The sequence below is a fragment of the Caenorhabditis briggsae genome (genome assembly GCF_000004555.2).
Source record: "Caenorhabditis briggsae complete genome, chrI, whole genome shotgun sequence".
Lineage (NCBI taxonomy): Eukaryota > Metazoa > Nematoda > Chromadorea > Rhabditida > Rhabditidae > Caenorhabditis > Caenorhabditis briggsae.
Window position 1 is genome coordinate 8600318 of NC_013489.2, and position 23798 is coordinate 8624115.

At 35.6% G+C, this 23798-nt stretch overlaps 3 protein-coding genes across 3 annotated transcripts; all 3 read left to right on the forward strand.

Annotated features, from left to right (window-relative positions):
• Nucleotides 1-13357: 13357 nt before the first annotated feature.
• On the forward strand, nucleotides 13358-13796 carry CBG12438 (the record flags this gene model as incomplete). Its single annotated transcript, XM_002639670.1, has 3 exons — nucleotides 13358-13408; nucleotides 13450-13578; nucleotides 13626-13796. The coding sequence occupies 3 exons, from the start codon at nucleotides 13358-13360 to the stop codon at nucleotides 13794-13796; spliced, it is 351 nt and encodes a 116-aa protein (XP_002639716.1).
• A 2251-nt stretch (nucleotides 13797-16047) lies between these two features.
• CBG12437 lies at nucleotides 16048-18046 on the forward strand (the record flags this gene model as incomplete). The annotated part of the gene is made up of 9 exons (XM_002639669.1): nucleotides 16048-16107; nucleotides 16159-16239; nucleotides 16287-16534; nucleotides 16581-16785; nucleotides 16953-17156; nucleotides 17204-17268; nucleotides 17336-17465; nucleotides 17538-17606; nucleotides 17705-18046. The coding sequence occupies 9 exons, from the start codon at nucleotides 16048-16050 to the stop codon at nucleotides 18044-18046; spliced, it is 1404 nt and encodes a 467-aa protein (XP_002639715.1).
• A 2533-nt stretch (nucleotides 18047-20579) lies between these two features.
• Cbr-rsbp-1 lies at nucleotides 20580-23621 on the forward strand (the record flags this gene model as incomplete). Its single annotated transcript, XM_045238826.1, has 5 exons — nucleotides 20580-20625; nucleotides 21658-21746; nucleotides 22250-22421; nucleotides 23266-23483; nucleotides 23538-23621. 5 exons carry the CDS (start codon nucleotides 20580-20582, stop codon nucleotides 23619-23621), a joined length of 609 nt encoding a protein of 202 aa, XP_045094869.1.
• Between the last annotated feature and the right edge of the window lie 177 nt (nucleotides 23622-23798).

Consider the following 23798-nt stretch of genomic DNA (forward strand, 5'->3'; position numbering starts at 1 on the left):
CAAAAGAAGTTTCAAACCACTAGGACTCCTGGATGTCAGGAAAGGCAAAGAAATCACCAAAGCACAAAATCTCTTCTTTTTTCTTTTTTCTTTTTCTTTACTTTGTAGTCTAAATCTTCTATTTTTCCTTCTTCAAACGACATTTACATCTCAAAAAATGGAGTCAAAAGTGATGAAGATAAAATAATAGTTTTTGATTACTAATCCTGCTAATCCTTTTCAACTTTTCAATGAATTTCCTGCCCTGGAAAATAATAAAATTCAGGTTTTTGAACAAATCAAAAGACAAGTGATCAATCAAGAGAAACCAAATCGTTTTTTGATGAAGAGATTCGAATCTTTTGATAGTGGTCACACATTCCTTTCTTCCCTTAATTCTCATCTTTTTTGAATCTGAATTTTCAATTTTTCTCACAGGTTCATTTCAGAACTTTCCCAGTGACAAAACACATGACTTGTCTTCTTGTCAGCTGAAAAATGAAAGATGAAGAAAAAATGTTTTCGGAAAGGAAACGAACGACAAAAAGACAAAAAAAAACATCATTGATTGAGTCATCTTTTTTGTCTTTTTCTCCGGTTTTCAACTTTTTTCTAGACATGAGAAAATGGGCGATGGACAAAGTCTTTTTGAAACTTTGAAACAAAAAAAGAAGAAAAAGATCCCAGAGAGATTGGTGAAAAAAGAAAAGCATTTTTGTCAAGTCGAGAAGACAAGAAGACTATGAGATTAGCGTTGGTTTTTAACTTATGGGAATTGAGGGATTCAGATTTACAAAGAATCAGAGAAGACCAGAAAGCAGGAACATCTAGAACTGATCTAGAAAACGGGGTTATAAATATGAAAGTGGGGTTATAAAAATTAAAAATTCTAAAAAAGAAAATCATAAAAGTTTTTGAACACTAAAACTCTGAAACTATGATAAAATTGTTTAAAAATGTTTTCAATGATAGCAGGGGTGTTCGGAATGGAATTCAGAATTCCGGAAATTCCGAGATTCCAATATTCCGAAACTCCAATATATTCGAAATCGGAATTTTCCGAAATTCCGAAATTCCAAAATATTCAGAATAGCATCTTTCCAAAATTTCGAAATTCCGAGAATTTCCGAAATCGGAACATTCAGAAATTCCGAAATTCTGAAATTGGAATATCCCGAATTTCCAAAACGTTCAAAACCGGAATATTCCGAAATTCCAAAAATTCGAAATGTTTGAAATCTGAATATTCCGAAATTCCGAAAATTCCGAAATCGGAATATGCCGAAGTTCCAAAATTCACAAATTTTCAAAATCGAAATATTCCGAAATTCCGAAATTTTCAAAATCAGAGTTTTTCAAAATTGGAACCTTTTGAAAATTTCAAATTTTTCAAAATCGAAATATTCCGAGTTTCCAAAACGATCATTCCGAACATCCCTGCCTGGAATTGAGCACAATATCAACAATATATTTTTTAAATTTTATTTTCCAAAATTGATCATAAGGATTTTTTGAACACTGATGAACTCTCTGCTAGTAAACAACTAACTGATTTCGTTTTTTTCTCGCCGCCATTAAAAGTTTTGCAATAGGAAAAAAAAGAGAAAAATTCCCATGTGGTGTGATATGATTGTGATCGATCCTAGAGTGGCAATATGAGAGAAACAAGGAAAAACAAAATAGTGGGTGGAGTCAACCTGATATGAAAATTACCTCCCGATACATGACCAAAAGATGATTCAACTTTGAGAAAGAGGCAGAGAATCAGACGAATTCTTCTTTTTTGGGTATAATTTTTCTATTTTCTTCTTACTTCGGTCGCCTCCAGACGTCTAATCGGTGATTATCAATCAATGAAAATACAATAAAAAAGAAGAAGAAGACAAAAAAGAAAGATATGGAAGACGAACTTAGAAGAAAAGAGAAGAAATAGGGGAAAAATGAGACAGAAAAGAAAGGAGATATTGAATTACACGGGGAGAGAAATTTTTCTCGAGTTTCCCTCTGATTTTTTTTGCCAGTTGAAAATGGAATCTGAATTTGGAAAAGAGGAATACAAAAATAGATTAATGAACTGGATTAGTTCCCTTGGTGACGTGGATTTCAGAAGACAGAGCCTAGAGATCCACGTCAAAGAAATGGATTTGGATGGATCCGATTAGAAAAATATGTCAGTGGAATAGAAAATTCTTTGAGAAACAAAAAAGATTCCTCGTGGGCTTCTTCTGAAGTCTATGTAGACCAATCTTTAGCCAAATTTGAAAGTTTTCTTAATTTCAAAATAGTAGAGCTTCGTAGTTCACTATCGTGTTTTCGAAACTTTTCAGTTCAACAAAAATGGCTCCGTAATTAGTTTTCTAACTGTCTGAAAACAGAAAAAATATCTGCCCACGAAACGCCGAAAGGAAATGAATGTATTTTTGTGTGTAGGCGTCTAAATCCGGTCTCTTTTGTCCAACGGAAATAGAACAGTGCAATGTCTGGAATTCCAGATGAACAACGAAATTCTGGGTATTCGATAGATATACCATTTGAAAAAAAGGAATGACGTCAGAAAGTGAATTGAATGAAATAACTGAGATCCCGGCGGTCTCGGCTGGGGCCCGAAATAACAACAAAAGATGCTGAAAACAGCAGCAGAAGGGCTGAAAATGACAACGAGCAGGAAAAAGATGAAGACGAGAAAAAAAACGAAGGAAAAAAAGAAGCAGAAAAAATGAGAGAGATACTCCGCCCACTTGACTGACATACTCTCTCTCTCTCTCTCTCTCTCTCTCTCTCTCTCTCTCTCTCTCTCTCTCTCTCTCTCTCTCTCTCTCTCTCTCTCTCTCTCTCTCTCTCTCTCTCTCTCTCTCTATTTTCTCTCCTTTTTCTCTTTTTCGAAGCTGTTGGCTCTCGGCTGAGCAAGAGGAGGAGGAAGGCCTTTGGACGATGAGCCAGAGGGGGGAAAAGAGAAAAAAGAAAAAGAGCATGTTGCTCTCCATTGAGCAAAAGCTTTGAGAAATTGCCTCTGAGTTCAGGAGGGAAAAGAAGAAATGTGGAGATGAAGGAAGTTGTCTCTGAAATAGAAAAATGAGTTATTTTAAGGGACGAATGGTATCAGAAAAGAAAATTCAAGAAAGGAGTATATGTAAAAGGCATACAAAAAAGAATTGAACTACCTATTTTGATTCTGTAATACCGGTTATAGAAGAGCCCCACACTATCAAGTTTGCGCTAATTTATCTCGGTTCCTAAAGAAAACATAAAAATTGTGTCAACTAAAAAAATGCTTGAGATATTATGCTCTATAAAATAGCAAGTTACGAGACAAGGTTTCGTGTTTTCAGCCGATACAAAATGAGCTCTCCGAGAAAAAAACGGCCATATCTCTTCATTTGGAAATAGAAATTTGGGGGATCAGATCACGAAAACTAGCACACCAAAAAAAAATACTAAAAAAGGGAAAAAAGAAGAGAAGCTAATGAAGGATTGCAACAAGTAATCTAACACTTTCAGAAGTCCCGATTGACCTAATTTTCGCTTTCAGTCACATGCCCTTAAGAAATCGGAGCTATTTTTTTGAGAATGAGGAGAAGCCACGAAGGGAAGCTTATGGGAATAGTACAGTATCCAGAAGCATTAAGATGAAGGAAATCACAGATCTTGACTAGAAAGACATACCAATTTTCGACATTTCGATGATTTAATTTATCAGTCGAAATTTCCAAAATTGGAAGATCAAAACTGGACATGAAGAAAGGGTTCCATCTGAAAACCCCAGACTGAAAACATGGTTTTTCTGATTCAACTATCTTAAATGATTGCTTGAAGACTCCTGTAATTCACCTATGACTGAAATTTACAAATCTAGTTTTATATTCACAACCTTCAATGTCTGCAACCACAGTTACCGTAAAACCTTTAATAGAACGGAGCCCACACTGTCAAGTTCGAGCTTACTTATTTCGATTTCTGTGAAAGGCATAAAAATGTGTAAAATGACAAAAAACTTCTGATATTATGACAAACATTTTATCAGTTGAGAACATTTTGAAATCTTTATTAGGGACCGAGAAAAATTGGCCTAAAGTTTTTTTTTTCGATTTCTGTGAAATATACGAAAAATGTGTCCACTGACAAAACACTTCTGGTATTATGATAAAGAATTTATTAGTGGACAACTTTTTTATATCCTTGACAGGGCCGAGAAAAATTTGCTTAAAGTTAAAAGTTAGGGAACCCTTTCATTATAGGTTTTACGGTTTTGCTGAAATCGGGCAGACATGATGGTTTCTTCTAAAATCATCCCAACTTAAAAATATGAAAATTTTTAAATATTTTTTTCCAGAGTGCAGAAACAGCAACTAACCGATAAACTTTCGAATTCAGCTGCCTCAGCTTGGATTGAGAAAGTAAGGGCTAGAGTTGTAAGTTGGACAAATGCAAAAAAAAGAAGACAAGACACCGAGAATATCTTTTTTCATTTCTAATATAGCCTTCTTCCTTTTCTCCAATATCTTATTCTACATTTCTTATTTATGTCTTCCCTCCTCCTCATTTATTTTCTTCTTTATATTTTCTTTTTTTCCTTTTACTCCACACACTAATGACGTAGATTCCATTCATAATTCAGAAATCCAGGGGTAGAGTGTTTTCAAAAAGTATACACCTAATCAAATATTCTCGGTTGATTTCTGCTCTTCTCTCATCCAGAGCAAAAAGTTTGCCGAAAAATTTTACCCGAGAATTTTCAAAGTTTTGAAACCCCCTAACCTAATTGGCTTCATATATGAAATTCCAAAAATTCAAATCATGGGAGTATTTGGGTGCTATCATGAGTTAGGGAAGGAGGCGTGTGTTAATCCGTTTCCGATTTTCTTTTTTTCCACTTGTTGGTGTTTTTTCGATATGGCTGGTATCACGTGGGATCAAGGATGAAAAGGAGGGAGGGTGGAACTAGAGAAAGTGTGGCAAATTTACTCCGAATGTGTTTTCATGAAAACGGGGACTTCTGAAATGCTAGAAAAAGTTGCTGAAAACTATAAGAGAAGGGATGAAAAACCACAAAACTATGGAAAAACATCCGGATACTTCAGTTTTTATGGGAATTCTAGGATCTTGGGGGCAATTTTAAACATCTGCTAATTAGATCTGGAAAGCTTCGAATATGGACTGGGAACTGAAAATAAGATACCGTATTTCCTCTAATAGAAGCCCGTCCAAACCGTCAACTTTGAGCTCAATTATCTCGATTCCTGTGAAATATATCAAAAATTTGTCAACTGATGAATTCTTTATCAGTTAATATCACTAACATTTTATCTGCTGACGCATTTTTGATATCTTTCACAGGAATCGAGACAATCGAGCTCAAAGTAGGTTTGGGTGGGATTCTACATATTAGAGTGATTATTGCATTAGCTTATATTAGATAAATCCGGTTTGCATTAGCTTATATTAGATAAAGTACGGTGATTTTAAATTTTAAATAATACCAAAGCAAATTCGCATTCCTTTTCTAATAGCTTTTCCCTCGGAGCACCTTCTCTTATAGGTGCCATTCTATTAAAGGGGCTCTTCTATCACAAGTTGAAAGGTACATCCCTAACTTAACTATCCCTGGATCTTGAGAATGAGAATGACGAGCATGAAAAACAAACAAGGAAAAAGTACTGTAGACATGAAAGGGGAACACTGTCGATCCTCCGTTTTTTACAGTCTGTCTGTGTTTGTGTGTCGTCATGAAAAATTGGGAGAAAATGGGCGAGGAGAGGAATAGTATGTGTGCGCGATTGGAAGCAGCTTCATCACCAGCTAGCACAAAAAACCTTTGCGTCGTTTTCTGGTTTTCTGTAGCCAAATATTTTTGCAATCGCGTGATGTGTATACTCAGGCCCTGTGCCTGCTGCTACGAGACGATGAATAAAAGAGTCCAGTTTTTGAGAGAAGACAGAAAATGTTTGAAGAGTGAGAGAGAGGAAATATTGGGTCTTGAGACGATTGGGATCATCTTTCGTGGCGCCAGAACAGAGCAAAAAACGGCTTGGGTTCAAGGAGACTGTCGTTGTATTTGAAACTTTCTCAATTTTTGTACAGAAAATTCTTGATTTTCGATTTCGTTTAAAGTTCTTTATAAGACATTTTCTAGAAGATTAAGATTGTCAATCAGATCGTGGAATACTGTAAAACAATTTTCTATATTTTCATGTTAATACTAAAACTATTCAGTTGGAAAAAAGTTATAGAATCGGTCAAACGAAATCGAGCCTTTCGGGGGGAGCCGCACAAAAAAACTAGTATTTGTTCAAAAAAAAGTGTCGAGTTACCAACTATTACCGTCGATTCTTGTTTATAAATAGCGTCCTTTAGCACCGAAATAAAACTTGGTGGGTCATTTCGAAAAAAGAAGAAAGAGTAATTGGAAAGGCCAATAGAGGGATGAAGAACTTGACTTCGGTTTTTGTAAGATAATGTATAAAAACTTGAGAGTAACTCAAAAGAGAACTGTGAGCAAATATTAGAAAATATGTGGTCTTTTGGTTTGGTGGATTGGAACACGATTTCTCGCGGATTTGAGGGAGCAGAAATCACGAAGGATACAGATTTGGTAGAGAAAGATAAGTAATTTTTAGAGATTTGTACTTGTATTTCTATTTTTGATTATTCTTCAAGTACACTACATTATATTTCTTTTACGTCAGACAATGTCGAAATCAGACGACTGGCTTTGAGGATTCTGTTCTGGGATATTAGGGAATGTAAGTTTGAATGACAGTTGAATATTTTTGAATATTTTCTCTGGTGTGTAAAATAAGGAGAAAAACGAAAAGATAAAAGAAAAGTAAGTGGTACCGAACTTCCGAAATTAAAAAAAAGGTACAGACCTACATACACGAAGAAGAGTTAGTCAAAAAATATAAAAGCTGACATCTCAAATTTTTGTTATGAAATAGTTTCTTGAGAAGGTGTTAAAGGATAAGATAACTGATAGGGCTATGATTTCAAATTTGAAAATCATCCGCCTCGGTGAGATGCACACTGATCTGAATATTTCAAAAAAAAATAGCCGAGAGCATGGAACGGATCAATCAATAAGAAGATGTCTACAGTATACAGGGGGAAATAGTGCAGCAAGCTAGGAAAAGATGAGAAAGGATTTCAAAAAATGGGAGTTACGCACGACACATTGAATTGGAGATTACGAGATGACAGTGAGCGAAATTCGAAAAATAAACAAACTTTTAGAGACAGACCCCTTCTTTTTCTCTTCGCTTTTTCCGCGCGGAAAACTGAGTCTTCTTCATCATTCTGACAGAAAATCGAAGCTCCGCCCATTTCGCGTGACGCGAAAAGTGCGCGGAAACGAGGCGCGAGCGATCCGTCGGTGCCCCGGCGTGTGAGCAAATACGGGCGGTTTGTTTGCGGAAAGAGACATACCACGCCCCCTCAGCGAGAGACGGTTTTCCGCCGTTTTTCCGAAATGACCAGCAATGGAAAAATAATGGATATTTGACGGAAATACTTGGGAAAGGGAGGGGGAGTGTTGAAAATGAGAAACTGTGGGAAAGAAGAAAACGAATAGAGGAGAGGAGGAGCAGAAAAAAAATTATGTGAGAGGAGCAAATCAAAAGATTAAATGAGTGATGGCTGATCGGAGGGAAAAAAGTGATCAGGTGTTCGTGAAGTCATAAAAAAGGGGGTGATATAACATTCTGATACAAAAATTGTGAAAGAGAAACTCCGGTGACCGTGGCCAAAGGTCCCACAACGACAACTACCGTAACCTAGTAGTTTCATTTTTCGCATTTATGTTCTCATTTTTTACTCCTTTTATCGGTTTTCTGTTATTTTCCCAAAAAAACGCACGAAAATCGAAATAATAAATCCGGAAATTAAAAACATTTTTAGGTTACGGTAGTTGTCGTTGTGGGACTTTCGGCCATGGCCACCGGCGTTTCTCTTCCACAGCTCCGATTTTTTTGTACTGGAATAATAGCAATTCAAGTTCTCTTGAATTAGCGGATCAGCTGAAATCAGCAATCAAAAATACAACATTAACTGAAAGTACATTAGGAGTACACGGATTTAGATGACTTGACAGTAGTTATGAGTGCACTTTGTATTCTCCAATAATCAAATAAATTTCCATCTTCTACCCAGAGGAATTAAGATCACAATATTTTGAAAAAGTGCATTTTATATTTTGAAAATCTATAATGAGGTAATTCAAGTGTCAGCTCAATAACATAACTAACTCACTGTATTTCTTTCAAAATTTCTATGCAATACAAAAGTGCCAAATTTTCAAAACTATCATGGGAATAACGAAAAAGTCGCGAAAAACAAAAATGAGTCAGAAGTAAGCGAAAGTCTTGATGCGATTTTGTTTATCAGAGCAATTGAAATATATATGATTTCTGTCAGAAGAATTGGATTCAATTACATTCAAAGAGCCAAACATAAATAATATATACAAACGAAAACCGATTTCTTTTTTTCTTTCTAAATTACGGTAACATAAAAATCAACTGACGTCAATCCGAAGAAAAGGTTTATAAAAGTAGTTATGTGACATTTTTCCTTTTGCATCCCACCTACCCGGAAATTGTCGATTTTCCCGAAAAGTCGGCGACATCTATTATTTTTGGTTTTCTTTCGTGTCTAGAAATAATAACGAACCGGCTCAACAAAAGAAGGGAATTGTGAGAAAATGAGAGAATATTGGGGATAACTGTAGAAGCGGGAAACGCAGATGAGAAAGTGTTTCCGGTTGTCACAGATATTGATAAATTAATGAGATAAAAGGGACAAAGTGATGAAGAGATACTGATCAGAGATGACGTCTTCAAAAATGAATTTAGAAACTTACCGTCAATGTTCCGATCATGGCAAAACCTTCGAAGAAATATACCTTGGATACTGTAATAGAAGGTTCCGTTTGAGTTCAACTATTTCAATTTCCATGCACGATATCAAAATTGTGTCAACTGAAAAATAGTTTTGATGTTACGATAAACATTTTTTAAGTTGACAATTTTTCAATATCTTTTACAGGAACCCACAAAGAATGGCTAAAAGTAAAGGGGACCTTCTCTTACAGGTTTTAAAGCACGGTTTTTGGAGCAATGATTTCAGTTTAAAAATCAGCTGCACAGATACAATTTATTGAATCTCCGATCTCCTCGGAAACTGATTTTTCGAAAAAGTCGCCATAAAGCTTTATTGAAAACAATTCTTTAGAAAATTCGCTATGATAATCAACATGTGTATATCATAAAACCTGTAATAGAAGGCCCCTCACATTGTCAAGTTTGAGCTCAATTATCTCATTTTCTGTGAAAGACATAAAAATGTGTAAAATGACAAAAAACTTCTGATATTATGACAAACATTTTATCAGTTGAAAACTTTTTGAAATCTTTATTAGGGACCGAGAAAAATTGGTCTAAAGTTTTTTTGGTAAAAGTTAGTTACTATTAGAGGTTCTAGGGTAGTTTCCACATTTCTAAAGTTTCGAAATTTGACCAGAGATGGGGGAAACTTAGAATTTGGCCCAGCCCGGTGGTTCATGGATAGGACACATATGATTGTGTTATGATAACTATAACAAAACTATATAATGTGTTTCCGGAAACATTTTGTTGGAGAATCACTTTTAGAAAGTATCCTTGTTTGGGTTTTTAGATATAAAATGTTTTTTAGTCATTTCATAACCATAATATATAGCCAATATATATATATATATATAACTTTCATAACTAGTCTGCCATAATATAACAAGACTTTTTCAGTCTTTCGGCAGGCTTTGACTTTTCTAATATGAGCATCCAAACTTGGTTTGAGGTCGAACTTCAGAAATTCATATTTATTCGATCCAGACTTCTGGCTTGCTCTCGGTGAGCAGAAGTTTCAAAAATATTCATTCTTTTGAAACTTCAGTGCTCCCGATTATAAAATTCCTTTCCCAACTCTAACGCACTCGATAGAATGAAAACATGTCTACACAGTCATTTCCGTTTTGTGGAGGATTTGAAAATGAAACGGCAAAACATAATGCACGAGTCAAAGACCATCCATCCGGGTATTGAAAGTGGTGTAGAGAACTGATAAGAGGCTGGGAGTTGAAAGGTGGAAATCGAAATGGATGGACAAAATTATTATTTCAGGTCAAACATGAGAGCAAACACAATTGTATTCCATGCTTCTTTATCAGTATTACATCAAATTCACCTACGTTTCTCTGCACTCTCTCCGTTTTGCATTGTATTTCGAGTGGTTGCTTATAGTCTGTCATGCTTTGCATTGGGCTATTTCGGATACGTGATAAGACCGAAATGGCTACATTTTCGCCGAAAATAGAATCGGAAAATGGAGAAAATGTAAAAGAGAAGAAGAATAGTAAAAAAGAGAGAGAGAGAAAATAAGAAGATGAGATTGTTGCTGATAAATGATAGTGATAGATGATGGTATTTTTTATTTAAACGAGACGAACAAGAAGAAGGAGGCAAGAAGGGACTTTATACAAAAAAGAGAGGAAAATCATTTGTGACACGTGATTCATAAAGATCAAACCAATGAGAATACAGAGTGATTTTCTAGGTGCGATGTGAACCAGATTGTCTCATGATATCCTGGTTAGTGTGGTTTGATTGAACTGTGTTGGGCTGTTATCTGAAATATGAATTTTTTACAAGAAATGTGGATTTGTGAGTATTGGATACCCGGACTGAACGTAAAGCTTCTTTTAGGTTACCAAAAAAGTTGTGGTCACTTTGCTTATCCGATTTTTGTTTATTTTCCAACTCTTTTCTATATTTATTGATGCCTCATACTTCATTTTTAATACACTCCAAAAAATTTCAGCTAACCCAGCATTTATTTAATTTCAGTTTATTTATTCCGTAGTTTGAAAAAGTACATAGGAAGGAAGCTGAGAAAGTGCCCCTCTTGACGACCGTAACACACTCAAAGATTCTTTTTTGTTCATATCCTCGCAGGGTCCCTCGAGCAACGACTTTTGGCGAATAAAGTGTTAGGCGCTGAATAGTACTGGAGGAAGCGCCTCAAGCTACTTTATGAGAAGTATCCAAATCATACTCGAAAAATCAGAGCCAGATCAATAATCTCCACGAGTCGGTCAAATCGTTCCACAAATTTTGACAGATTTTCAGAAAAAGGTATTCTCACTCATCGCCAGTCAACCGATGACGGACTGGATCCACATGAAACCACTGGAGATGAGAAGTTGGTAATGTATGTCAGTCACACCAAAAAGCACGAGAAATGGCGGTATCGAACTCAATTGGACAACTTCAATAAAAATGAGATTTTTTCGATTTGGTGCGACAATGCTGGAGCTTTATACCGCAAACTGTTTCCAGACTCCAATACCGCTGCGGTTTTTCAGAATCAAAATTCTGCCTCAGAAAAAAAACAACTTGAAAAGAAGTGACCACTGCTTTTTAAACAACCAAATGAATAGAACTGGAGTTTCTTTCATAAAACAAGTAAAAAAAATCATTAGATAGATACAAAAAAATCCATATGAAATAAGGAATATTTCAATTCCTAAATTTCTGGAATTCTGGATTTTTCGATATCCGAAATTATTATTTTCCTAGGTTTTTTTAATTTCGGAGTGGGTTTCTGAATTTCTGAATTTTCGATTTACCCACACACATCTATTTTTCCGAACCTTTGATGCTAAAGCACATTAAACGTATCGTGAGAGTTACTATACATGTATTCTTATAGAGAAGGCTTTCCTCTCCGGTGCTGAACTTCATGGCCTCCTCTTACAATACCCATAATTTTATGAAAATTTCCGTGATTCGGGGTCAAAATGTTGGGAGTTTAGAAATTCAGAGTTTCAGAAATTTTTGATTTGGATTATCAGAAAATCGAAAATTTCGGAACTCAGGATTTCAGAAATTGAAAAAAGAACTATTAAATAGGGAATGCATATTCAATTCACAATTTCGCCACTACTGGGCTGAACCTCCTGAGTACCGTTTACTCTCGGAAAATCGGAGAAAAGGTTTTTTATTGGTATTCTGGCATACAGGAATCGAAGTTTCAGAAGTTCCTATTTCAGGAATTCCTATTTTAGGAATTGAGACTCGGAATTCAAAATTAAGAATTTTCAAAAGAAAAACTTCAACAACTCAGAGAGATCCAAGAAACAAGAAATCAGAATTCTACAAAGTTAGATCTTTGAATGTTCGGAAATATAAGCATACTTGCAAAATCAGGGCCCGGTCCGGCGGGCCCGGGTTCCCCAAATTAAAAAAAAGTAAAATTTCAGAAATCTTTTCAAACTTTTTTGTGAAAAAAAACTATTTTTTATGGACATTGTTATCTTGAAAAGTTTTTTCCTGATTCACAATTTCTATTGACCGCAAACATTTTTATAAAAATACAGGAAACAATTTTTTCTGAAAACCGGCGCAGCGATTAATTCTGAAAAAAGCCCGGCCCGGCCCGTTGCAAGCAAGAATATAAGGTCTTTCAGAATTTCAGACCTTTTTAACAGCGTAAGTGTTATTCTCTGCTTTAGCACCAAAGGTTTAGAAAAAGTGATGTGCGTGGGTAAATCGAAATTTGAGAAATTCAAAAACCCTGTTCCGAAATTAGAAAACCCAGAAAAATAATAATGTCGGATATGAAAAAATCCAGAATTACAGAAATTTAGGAATTGAACTATTCCTTATTTCAGATTTTGAAAAGTTATGCAGAAAATCGAAAAATGGAAAATCTTGGTTTGAAATTCGAGACATGAGTAATTCCAAAAATGTTCGATTCAGGCATTGTGTGTTATCAAAAAACTCGGAAATTCAAAAACTCAGATTAAAAGAAAAACCAGAAAAATTGGAAAAAATACGTCTGCAATAACCAAAAAGATAAACTTCACAGCCAAAGTGACCTTAAATTAGAGATACAGTAAACAGAGGACAGGAGGTTGAGAGGACAGAAGAGGCCTTCCTGAACCCTTCGGAACCGTATAGAATATTTTAGAATCCAGAATCTTCCTCCCTTTTTTAAGTAGGTTTCTTAAGTAGGTCCTAGATTTTGAAAGATTTTCTTAGAATTCATTCGACGTTTTACCGGTTTCCTTTACACTTTCCTTTACACTTGCCTCAGACGAGATGAAAAATCCTGCCGGCGAGGAAAACCATTGACGGCATGATAATTTTGCTTGCCGGCCAGAACGAGTCACGCCGGCGATATAGAGAGTCATGTATGGTAGGGAAAGAAAAGTCATCTACCGGCGAGGAAGCGAAGCTCCGAAATTCCGGAGTGTTTCTGCTGTTTTTAAATGTATTTTTCAAGTTTTCCTATTTTCAATCTTCTTTATTTTCGTTTCATTACTCAAATATTTTTCCAATTTTTAGAAAATATGGTTCTCTCAACTTCTCAACCAACTTGCGACAAAAAGATAATCGAGAAGGTTTGAAATTGTCCGGTTTTCATAAAAATATAAATTATCAGGTTTTTCGGATACTCTTGATTGTCAACATAAAATTTCCTTCTCATTTCGATCAAACGGAAGTTGAACTAGTCGGATTTAAACAGTCGGAACTCACTTTTTACAGTAATCTGAAAAAAATCGACAATATTGTGAGTATGATATTGATGATTTAAGAAATTCAAAAATACATTTTCAGTCATCGAGTTTTGATCAGGAATCAAGAATTTCGATTCGAACAATGAATTACTCTGAAAACGGAACGAATGCAAACCAACATGATTTGCTTCAAACAGACGAAATTGTGAAGAATTTGGAGACGAATCTAATTTTTGTGCCATATCCACTTTTCTCAAAATGTAAACTTTGAATTTAATTCCCTACTTCTTATTGTTTTTTGGAAGATTTTATTTTTAAACCGTTTCTCATTAATAATTTTTTATTTTTATTGATTCATCAGATGCGGAGGGAGAGGGGAGGATTGAAAAAGATTTTCCCTGCCGGCGTGACTCTTAAAAAAACCCTGCCTGCCTGAAAAAACCAATTCTCCCGCCGCGTGTACGCCGCAAGGAAAATACCTTTTCCTCGCCGGCAGGGTTTTTTATTTGTGGATAAAGAACTTTACAAAAAAAACGTATTATCTCTGCTTCCCTTTTTCAAATATTGTACATTTTCATGACAAATATTTTTAGAATTATAAACTTTTAAAACAGACTCCGTGTGGCCAAATGCCAACGTATTGCGTTCAGTTGTTCAAGAGGGATAAGAAGACAAGTACCATTTTCCAGAATAGCAGTGATTTAGAAATTCGGAGAAAGTCCCTTATGACAGTAAATCAAAGGGGCGATGGATCATTAGTAACTGGACAGTGTTTAGTTCTTTGCATTTTGGATCCCGGATGATATGAATACTGGAATAATTAATGAGTTTGTACATCTATAAAAAATAAGTATTGTTATCTGTTCTGATTTTGATATCCGGAAAGACGGTGAGACTTTTTTCAAAATCGAAAAGGACCTGAATTCGGAAAAATTGATTCTCGAGGTGATTCCCGAGATTTACAAACCAGTATGAACAATTCCGGATACTGATATTGAAAATAACAGTAATTGTTTAGTAAATTTGTGGCAGCTCAATTATTTCAGATTCCTGGCAAGATGTAAAAAATGTGTTAACTGATAAAATGTTGTGATATTATGATAAACAATTTATCAGTTTAAAACTTTTATATAGTTGACAGGAACCGAGAAAATAGCTGAAAGTTGAAAGTTAGGGTTCCATCTATTACAGGTTTTACAAAATTGAAAAAAAGATAACGGTACCACTAGTTATCTTCATTTTTAATTTCAGAAGAAATGCTTAGTTTTGTATTGCAACAGTTATCCCATTTGTTGGTACAAATAGTTATAGATGAATTCCAAGAGTTTGATCAGAAATTTTTTGGCTGTTTTATATTGCACCAGTGGGACGTTGCGAGTTCCGCTAAAGTAGAGAACCTTGTTAGCAGAACTCAATAGTTTCCCAGAGAATATAGGAATTTTTTGTAAAACTAGGTAGAATATTGCACTTGCTGTTCAACTGACCTCCTTTCTTGTCTAGAATTCTAGACTTTTCCATTTTTACACTGTTCACGCTCTCCCACAGAACAATTCCGAACTGCAGGTCTAAAACCATAATTTCAGAATTTTTTATCTGATTTTGTGGAGTTCCAAGATGATTCAAATGATTCTTAAAAAATTAATTAGTGGTTATAGATTCATGTATGGTCGTTTTCCGGAAGAAAAAAAATGTCAAAAATGGTCGTTTTGAAAGTTTTTTACAGAAAAAATATATTTCCTCTTTCAGTTTTTGACATTTCTAGGAGTTCTATATCTCAAAAAACCGCAATTATTTTCTCTACATTTTCTATGGACGAATTTTTTATTCGTCTGATAAAACTTTTTTCATAATCAAAAAACAACGCAAAAATGCTATTTTGTGCAATTTCATGAGGTTTTTGAATTATAAAAAAAGTTTTATCAGACAAATTAAAAATTCATCCATAGAAAATTTAGAGAAAATAATTGCGGTTTTTTGAGATATAGAACTCCTAGAAATGTCAAAAACTGAAAGAGGAGATAGATTTTTTCTGTAAAAAACTTTCAAAATGACCATTTTTGACATTTTTTTTCTTCCGGAAAACGACCATACATGAATCTATAACCACTAATTAATTTTTTAAGAATCATTTGAATCATCTTGGAACTCCACAAAATCAGATAAAAAATTCTGAAATTATGGTTTTAGACCTGCAATTGTGATCGCGCCAAACTTTTTTTCTGTAGATCAAAAATTAATTTGCAGTTCGGAAATGTTCTGTGGGAGAGCGTGTTGTTTTCTATATTTTTGTAACCTTTCCTTTTTACGGAACTCTCGCAATAGACGAAAATAGAGACCACAAGAAATGGAGAGGCGCAGATGTGGCCGGTGGCCTAGCATCATGTGGCCTAGAATACCAAGAAGCGGGAGATTTCCGTATTCGAAACTATTTTTTGAAGCTTTTTTTGAAGTGCTGTTCTTATCATTTTTTTTTCGTTTCTTGCTCCGTACTCCATATTTTAGTAAACTTCCCGTTTTCAGTGATGGAGGATTCTCAACTAACAGAAAATAATACTGATGATATGATAAATGAGCAAAATGAGGTAGGTTTTTTTACAATTAGGTTGAAAAGTCATATGTTTCTTGTTGTACAGAATACTACCGACTCAAACTCAAAGGGTGTAAAAAAACGCGTTGCTCAAACACCTCCCGAAAACGATGCGAAGAAAGCGAAGGTATTTTAATGATAAGATTAGTTTAGTATTTTATTCTGAAGTTTTAGCTATCTCCCGAGCCTTCTGTGGTAGTTTTGAACGATTCTCCGGAAAAGCATGATCCTAAGACACCAAGAACGCCAAAAACTCCGAGAACTCCGAAGGCATCTAAAGAAGATCGAGAGAGACAAAGATTGGAAAAACTGGAGGAAAAAGAACGGCAACGAGTTGAGCGCGAGCGAATCCTTGAAGAGAAACGTCGGGAAAAGGAGAAGTTGGCTGAGGAAAAGCGATTAGAAAAAGAGAAGAAAGAAAAGTATGAAATAAACTATTACGGAGCTACTTAAACTGTAAAATTTTAGGGAACGACTGGAGCGAAAGCTTGAGGAGGATAGAAAGAAGGATGAAAAGCGGAAGGAAGCTGAAGAGAAAAAGAAGAAAGACGAAGAAGAAAAAATGAAAAAGGAAGAGGAAAGAAATAGAAAAAAGAAGGAAGAGGAGGAAAAACGAGAAGCCAAGAAGAAAGAAGAGGAAGAGAAAAAAGAAGCGAAAAGAAGAGAGGAGGAGGTGAGCGCTGTGTAAAAATGTTGAGTTTAGCTATGAGCTTTAAGCCATATGAAAATATCGCTGTAGGGGGGACGCAGAAAAAAAAAACTAAGTAAGTTACAGTTTAAAATAAAACTAAGTTACAGTTTTCCTTTCTTCTAGCCAGTTCCCAAGTTGTTTGTTTACAGGCTATTGAAGAGAAGAAGCGACGCGAATCAGCTCACTTCGTAAAGTATTTCAGTAAAGTGGAAAAGAAAAAAGTTTCTGAACCACAAAAATCCACTTCTGATTGGTACTATCCCTTCCAACAAAAAGATGGTATGACAATGACCTCAATTCTTCCTAGAGTTTCTCTTTCGTCCGATTGCGATCTTTTCGAGCAACATGACGAGGTACTGCTCTGATGCTTTTAACCGTAATTCAGTTTTTCCTAATTCAGATAACCACACTGGCAGCTTTTCTCAAAACAGCAACCAAGTTTGTTCCAGTCGACTGCAAACCTCCGTAAGGGAAAAATTGAGAACCTTCTTTTTTCCAGATCTTCACATAAGAACATCGTTTTCTTTTGCAGTAAAATAAAAGCCAAACTATTTCAATTCCACGAAAACAATCGCCCCCCTTACTATGGATCCTGGCGTAAGAAGCCAATGACTATCACTGGATCATGTCCACTGAAAGAAGAAGAAGGCATTGATTACGATGTATGTTCTTCGTGTATTTCAGACGTTTTTTTCTCTGGTTTTTCTCTTTCCTAACATTTGAACAATTTTCAGGTTGATTCAGATGACGAGTGGGAAGATGAACCATCCGACTGTGAAGAGATTAATTCTGAAGACGATGCGGTAAGTTTTTGAAATGATTTAAACACAAAATGTGTTTAGAACTATATCATGTGTCTTTGTTGTTTTTGTTTCAAAACGCTCTATAATTTCTTTTCCAGGAAAAAGACGAGGACGACGATGGTGATGAAGACGATGGATTCTTCGTGCCACCTTGTTATCTTTCGGATGGCGAAGGTGACGAAGAGACCACGTCGGATAATGAAGAATCTGGAAGTAAGAAAAAGGAGAAGAAGCCAAAAAGAATCAAGATTGAATCTGACGATGAAGATAAGTCCAATGACGCTGAACGGAAAGCACGTCTCGCTCAACGTGCTGAAGAATGGGCAAAGGGAACAAAGAAACAGATGATGCTTAAACCAAGAGCAGTTGGTCCTGTTTTCAACACGGGCATCGATCAGCCACAGGATTTTATGCCTATGTACGCACTTCACTTTTACTAATTTTTTAAAACTATTAGACCCCATCTTTTCTCATTGCTTCTAATGAGAACTATCTTCCGTTGTAAATTGTTCATCCGATATCCCTATTCGTTTTCTCATTATTTTAGATATTAAAATTCTCCATTGGAGCCCATTTGACTGTGAATGTTCCCGGCGTCACAAAATTTTTTGTTCCCCTTCGTAAAATTTTCCCAACCTAACTTTGATCATTTTGCTGTAATCTCGGTTTCCTTTTTAATCTTGCGAATTCGGCTAACATTTTTTTGTATTTTTTTCGAAACGAAAAAAATGGAGAAGGCGGTGAAGGAAAATTGAAGCAAAAGAAAGGGAGCTTTCTCGTATACATACACATACAACAAGAGAGAGCCAGACAGCGAGAGCCGACGATGAATAGAACAAGAAGCGAGAGACACAGATCGTGACTACGAGTTGCGTGCGAAAGAGGCTACGCGTCGCGTGTCTCGCGCACGCAACGCAGCCCATTTTGCTTGCTTCTCCGAGCTGGATGGACACATAGAAAGCTTTGATCTGGATTTTTTATTCTGGTTTTTCGATAGTTTTTCTGAAAATGTTGGGATCATGTTTCTGTTAGTTATTAAAAAACGAATTTTCTCCTACTGTCCATTTGTTCACACTGGATATGTTTCTTCTTCTTTGTAGTTTTATACTGAAACACTTGAACGGGAGCAATAGTTATTTTTAAAGAAAAAGGATCAATTCACTATTTTGAATGAGGAAAGGAATGCCATTTTTAAAAAGTTTATATTATGAGTCACTCAATCTTTACGAATGTGAGTATTGTAAAACCTGTAATATAAGGAACCTCTCTCTTCAAACTTTGAGCTAATTTATCTCGGTTTCTGTAGAAGGTATAAAAACGTTGTCAGTTGATAAATTGTTCATCAGAATATCACAAATATTTTATCAGTCGACCACTTTTGGATATCTATCACAGGAAATGAGATAGGTGAACTCCAACTTAATAGTATGGGAGCCCTTCAATTACAAGTTTTACGGTACTCTGATGGAATCACCCATCCGATAGAAGATGACCTCTTGAGCTCCGAACCAATATCTTTTATATTCGTTTCAAAGAGTTGTTCTATTCTCGCAAATACAATATTTCATTAAAAATGGACATTTTACACTTTTTCAAATGTCAACGATCAGCCACAAAATGTCGCAGACGATCTATCAATTTTCTACAGAACTGACTTTCGTGAAAATTCTTGAAAATAAATAAATCATTGAACAAAGCCATAAGCAAGAACTGTCTATAATTGAAAACGATTTTTCATTATTCCGGTTTCAATAATTTTAAATTTTTTACTGCTTTTAAGATGCAAACTTACACTATCAGCTTATTTTCGATTTGTCTTGATCTCTTTTTTTCAGTTTCGTCTATTTTAATTTCACAAGATTTAAACAATTTTAACTGGTTTGGATCAACATTTACCTCAAGATCATCCTGACCCTTTTAAAGTTAATTAATTTTTTTGGATAATCGAAAAAAACTTTTTAAATCATATACTGAAAATAATCATTTTTTTTCATTTTTTGTTTTAAATATTTTCCAAATTTTCCGGATCCAACACTGCCCACAAGCTGAAACCAAAATCAAATCATCCCAAAACACTATCATTTGACAGAATTTCTTTCCCTTTCAGCTTCTTTTCTGCTAACCCAAGTCATTATCGATTCTCTACATGTCTGATGCTCTCTTTCAAAATCCTCGTCTCTTCTTTTTCTCTCTCAGCTCTCAGCTTCACTGAGCTCACGGAGCAAAGGAAGGAGCAATGGGCCCCTTTCTCTTTCTCTCTGCGTCTCTCGTGTCTCCACAAAAAGTGTGTGTGTGTGTGTGCATCCACCCATTTCATGCTTTTTCTTCTTCTTCTTCTTCTTCTTCAAAAGCAACGCAGAGAAAAGATAAATGAAAGAGAGACGGAAAGACGTTACATAGCTTAGAATCGATCATGTGTGTTCAAAGCAGAAAATGGGTGAAGAATTGAGATTTTGATTTTTGTGTAGAAGATATAACGATTTTGGAATTATTTTCATATTCTGATAAATTCTGGATTTTTATTTTTATAGAAGACAAATGCCCTCAAAAATTAAAATCATGTTTGCGAATCTATAAACATCTTCTTCTTCTTCTTCGTGCATTTCCCTTCATACCTTAATCCAAGATAAAATTCCAGAAACGCTGTTCTGATCCTTCAACATCTTCAGTTTCTCCTTCCACCTCCTCCTCCCCCACCGTCCTCGAAACTTCGTTGCTGACGTCCTCCAGGAGCTCGTCAGCTCTTACGTGGCGCAGTCCGCAGGAGGTGGTGGTGGTCGGAGGACACCCTTGGCACTGCTGCCACGGAGAGAAAAGAACGAAGAAGGAGGGAAAAAGTACTGGCAACTAGAAGTATTTAAATACACTCAAAAAGTGTGACGTCTTCTACTTTCTCGTCCTCTCCGATCCCAACTCTTTGTTTGGGAATCACCGCGGTTAGGCTTCTCTGGATAAGGTGGCGCTAACCGCGGAATGCGACAGCATTCCATGGCCAATCCAAAGAAAATACAAGAGGTATGCCGTTTCAAAATGTTTTTCCAACCCAGAAAACTTTTAAAAAGTTTATATCACTGGAAACTTTTTCCGAACTCTTTATCAAATTGCAAGTATAATTTAAAGTTTGGTACATTCCGGAAATAGTCGGGCTGCAAAAAATCGAAAGAAAAAAATTGAAAACCAAGATTTGAAAAGCAAGTTTTCATCTCAGTTTATCTGTCAGTTTCGGAACAATAAGAGTTGCGGAAGAAAAATGCCAACAGACGTGGCAACAGGTTCCGGAAGGAAAACTACCGTAACCTAAAAATATGAATATTTTCCGAACTTTCTCTCGTGTGGGAACTGGACCAAAATAAAAAAATCCAGAACATTTTTTGTGGGGTACTGTAGTTTTGTTTTCTGAGACCGCGTAAGGTCTTTTTTTCTACAAATTATTTTTACACCTGCATAACCGCATTTCCTCTGGTAAAAGCCCACCTAACCCGTTTCATTTGAGCTCAATTATCTTGATTTCTGTTGAAGAGATCAAAAAGTGGATTGACAAAATGTTCATCATATTATCAGTAGCGTTTTATCAGTTGGGCTCTTTTTGATATCTTTCACAGAAATCGAGATTGTTGAGCTCAAAGATGACGGTTCGTGTGGGCTTCTATTTGGGGAAATACGGTATTTTAATACCGTAACCTATACAGTAGGTTTTCATTAAACAGTGGAAGTAACCTTCAGATGAATAAAAATTTGCTTAGCAGATGATAACAAGGTTTTTTTGTCTATTCGATTTATTTTCTCATCTTTTTCTAATGTTTGGCTAAATACTTGAAAACGAAGCAAGCAAAAAATAGTTCACGGATACCTCAGATCGTCGCCGCCAATGCCGCCGCCCCCGCTCACTTGTCGGTGATCCCCTCACCGATCGGTAAACCGAGCTGCGGAATTCAAACAAATGGGCGGCGCTGGACCTTTTTTGGAAATTGAGATGAGAGAGAGAGAGAGAAACAGAAACAGAGACAAAAAACCATGAAAATCCCCTTAAAGAATGAGTTTTGTATTGCAGCTGGTGCACGAGTGCAACGTGCAACTTGCACTCTTTCGTGTAGCAACACAAGGAATCGGAACAGCTCAAGATGGAGCTTCGCTAAGAAGGTTCGTTCAGGATACTACTTTCATATATTAGAAGGATATAGGAATATTCAATAGTTGTCAAGTTCAGCCAATTCCAGTTGCATTACCTTATTTTCTCTAACAGAAGCACATCCAAACTATCAGCTCAATTATTTCGGTTCCTATATAAGATATAAAAAATCTGTCCACTGGTAAAATTTGGAGCATATCATGACAAGCACATTATGCGTTGACAGAATTTTGATATCTTTCACAGGAGTTGAGATAATTAAGTTCAAAGTTGAAAGTTCCTGTTGACTTCTATCAAAGCCAAAGATTTTTTGTGTTTACAAAAGTGGTTACAACTTATTTGTCCAATCTGAAAATGTGAATTTATGGAAAACAAAAATGAAGTTTTAAAAGTGTAATTGACAAATATTTCGAACAAATTTATTCTGTAGAAATAGAATATGTCTTCATATTTTGTTTAAACTGGATACTGAAAAAATGTAGTTCAACTTGATATTTTCGGTAGTTGTTATCAGGAGACGGAAATTTCCCTTTTCGACTTAAAGGATTTCAATATTGTCATCAAATTTCGAAATCACAAAGACCTAGCCACATTCCATTTCAGAGAAGTAGAAACAGCGGGTCGAGCATGCCAGAAAGCAGTCGAGGCAGCGAACAACGTGGTTCTTCCCCAATTGAGAGCTGATGGTGAGTTTAGATTTTGAATAAATATAAGATATACATAATTTATCAAAAGTTGATGGTTTTTGAAATCAGACTTTTTAAATATTCTAGCTTGTGCAGGGGCAGTTTTAGTATTGTTTCCTATTCTTACACTAATTACATTCAGAATAATCGACATTTGCTTTTTTTGAAAGATATATAACTTTAGGTATTCCAAAAGAATGGAAACAAAAAGAAATTAAAACACTAGTATATTTTCACAACGGATGTCATTTTGTTTCATTTGCCATTCTGATTTTCTAGAGTCTATATTGTCACTTTTGACATTAGCTCATTAGCTCATAATTCCCTTATTTTGTTCTCCCTTTTTAAGAATGGGTTATCTACCATATAGTCGGCAATTATCAAGTAACCAGACTATGCTGAAGAAAAACTTTTTCTTTTAAACTGTAAAAAAGTTTGTTTGATTTCATGGATTATAAAAAAATTTGAAGAACATTTTACGAAGAACCATATTATTTTATTATGACCCAGTTACTTATGATTGCTTCTCATACTTAATGCCACAAATTTTTTCCAGATTTCCTAAGTTACGCGAGTTATAGCCAAGATCTTCAGCCGCCGTTTGTCCGCTTTTCGGCAACCCTGCGTTACCTGTATTTTTTAAAGAGTACATATAGCCCTTCGAAACAGAAAAGTTGACAGAAATTTTGATTCTCATTGGTGGCGAAAGAATTTATCCAATAGAAAACTTTCCCGTTAGCAAAAGAGTGTTTGTAGCAAATGAAAAACGTAGCGTATGAGTATCTGGCGACCACAAAGTATTTTAAAACCTTGAGAAAATGTTAGATTATGATTACAATTTCAGACGCTGAAATAGCTCGTCATGGTTCATTATTTATCGGATGTGTTGGTGCATATTTGATTGAAATGAAGCGATGTGTCAAGTTGGAGAAGACGTTTCCAGCCCCAACGGAACCATCTGTAACTCGACAGCAAGTGGAACGAGTGGAGACGATCCTCGACACTCTTGAGAACTTGATTACTGTACATTACTCAACCAACGAGCAACCCTGCTTAGACAAGGTTTGCACCAGAGATATATGTGAACTTTATAAATTTCAATGATCTCGTTTTCAGTTACAAGTAACACCGAGGAGGAGGCGAGCGACATCATGCCGACCACAATGTGTTTGTTCTAAACTGAAAACGAGTTACGCGTGACATTTAGAAAACGGAATGATATTGAATGTCGATCTATTTAATTTCAAATCAAAACGAATCAACAAGCTCCGCCCACACTGTCTAATAGCTTCTTCATTTTTCTCCACGCCAATCGTCTATCTTTAGGTGAGTTTCAGTTAATATTTTCCCGAACGAAGGGTTTCCTAAAATTGCAAA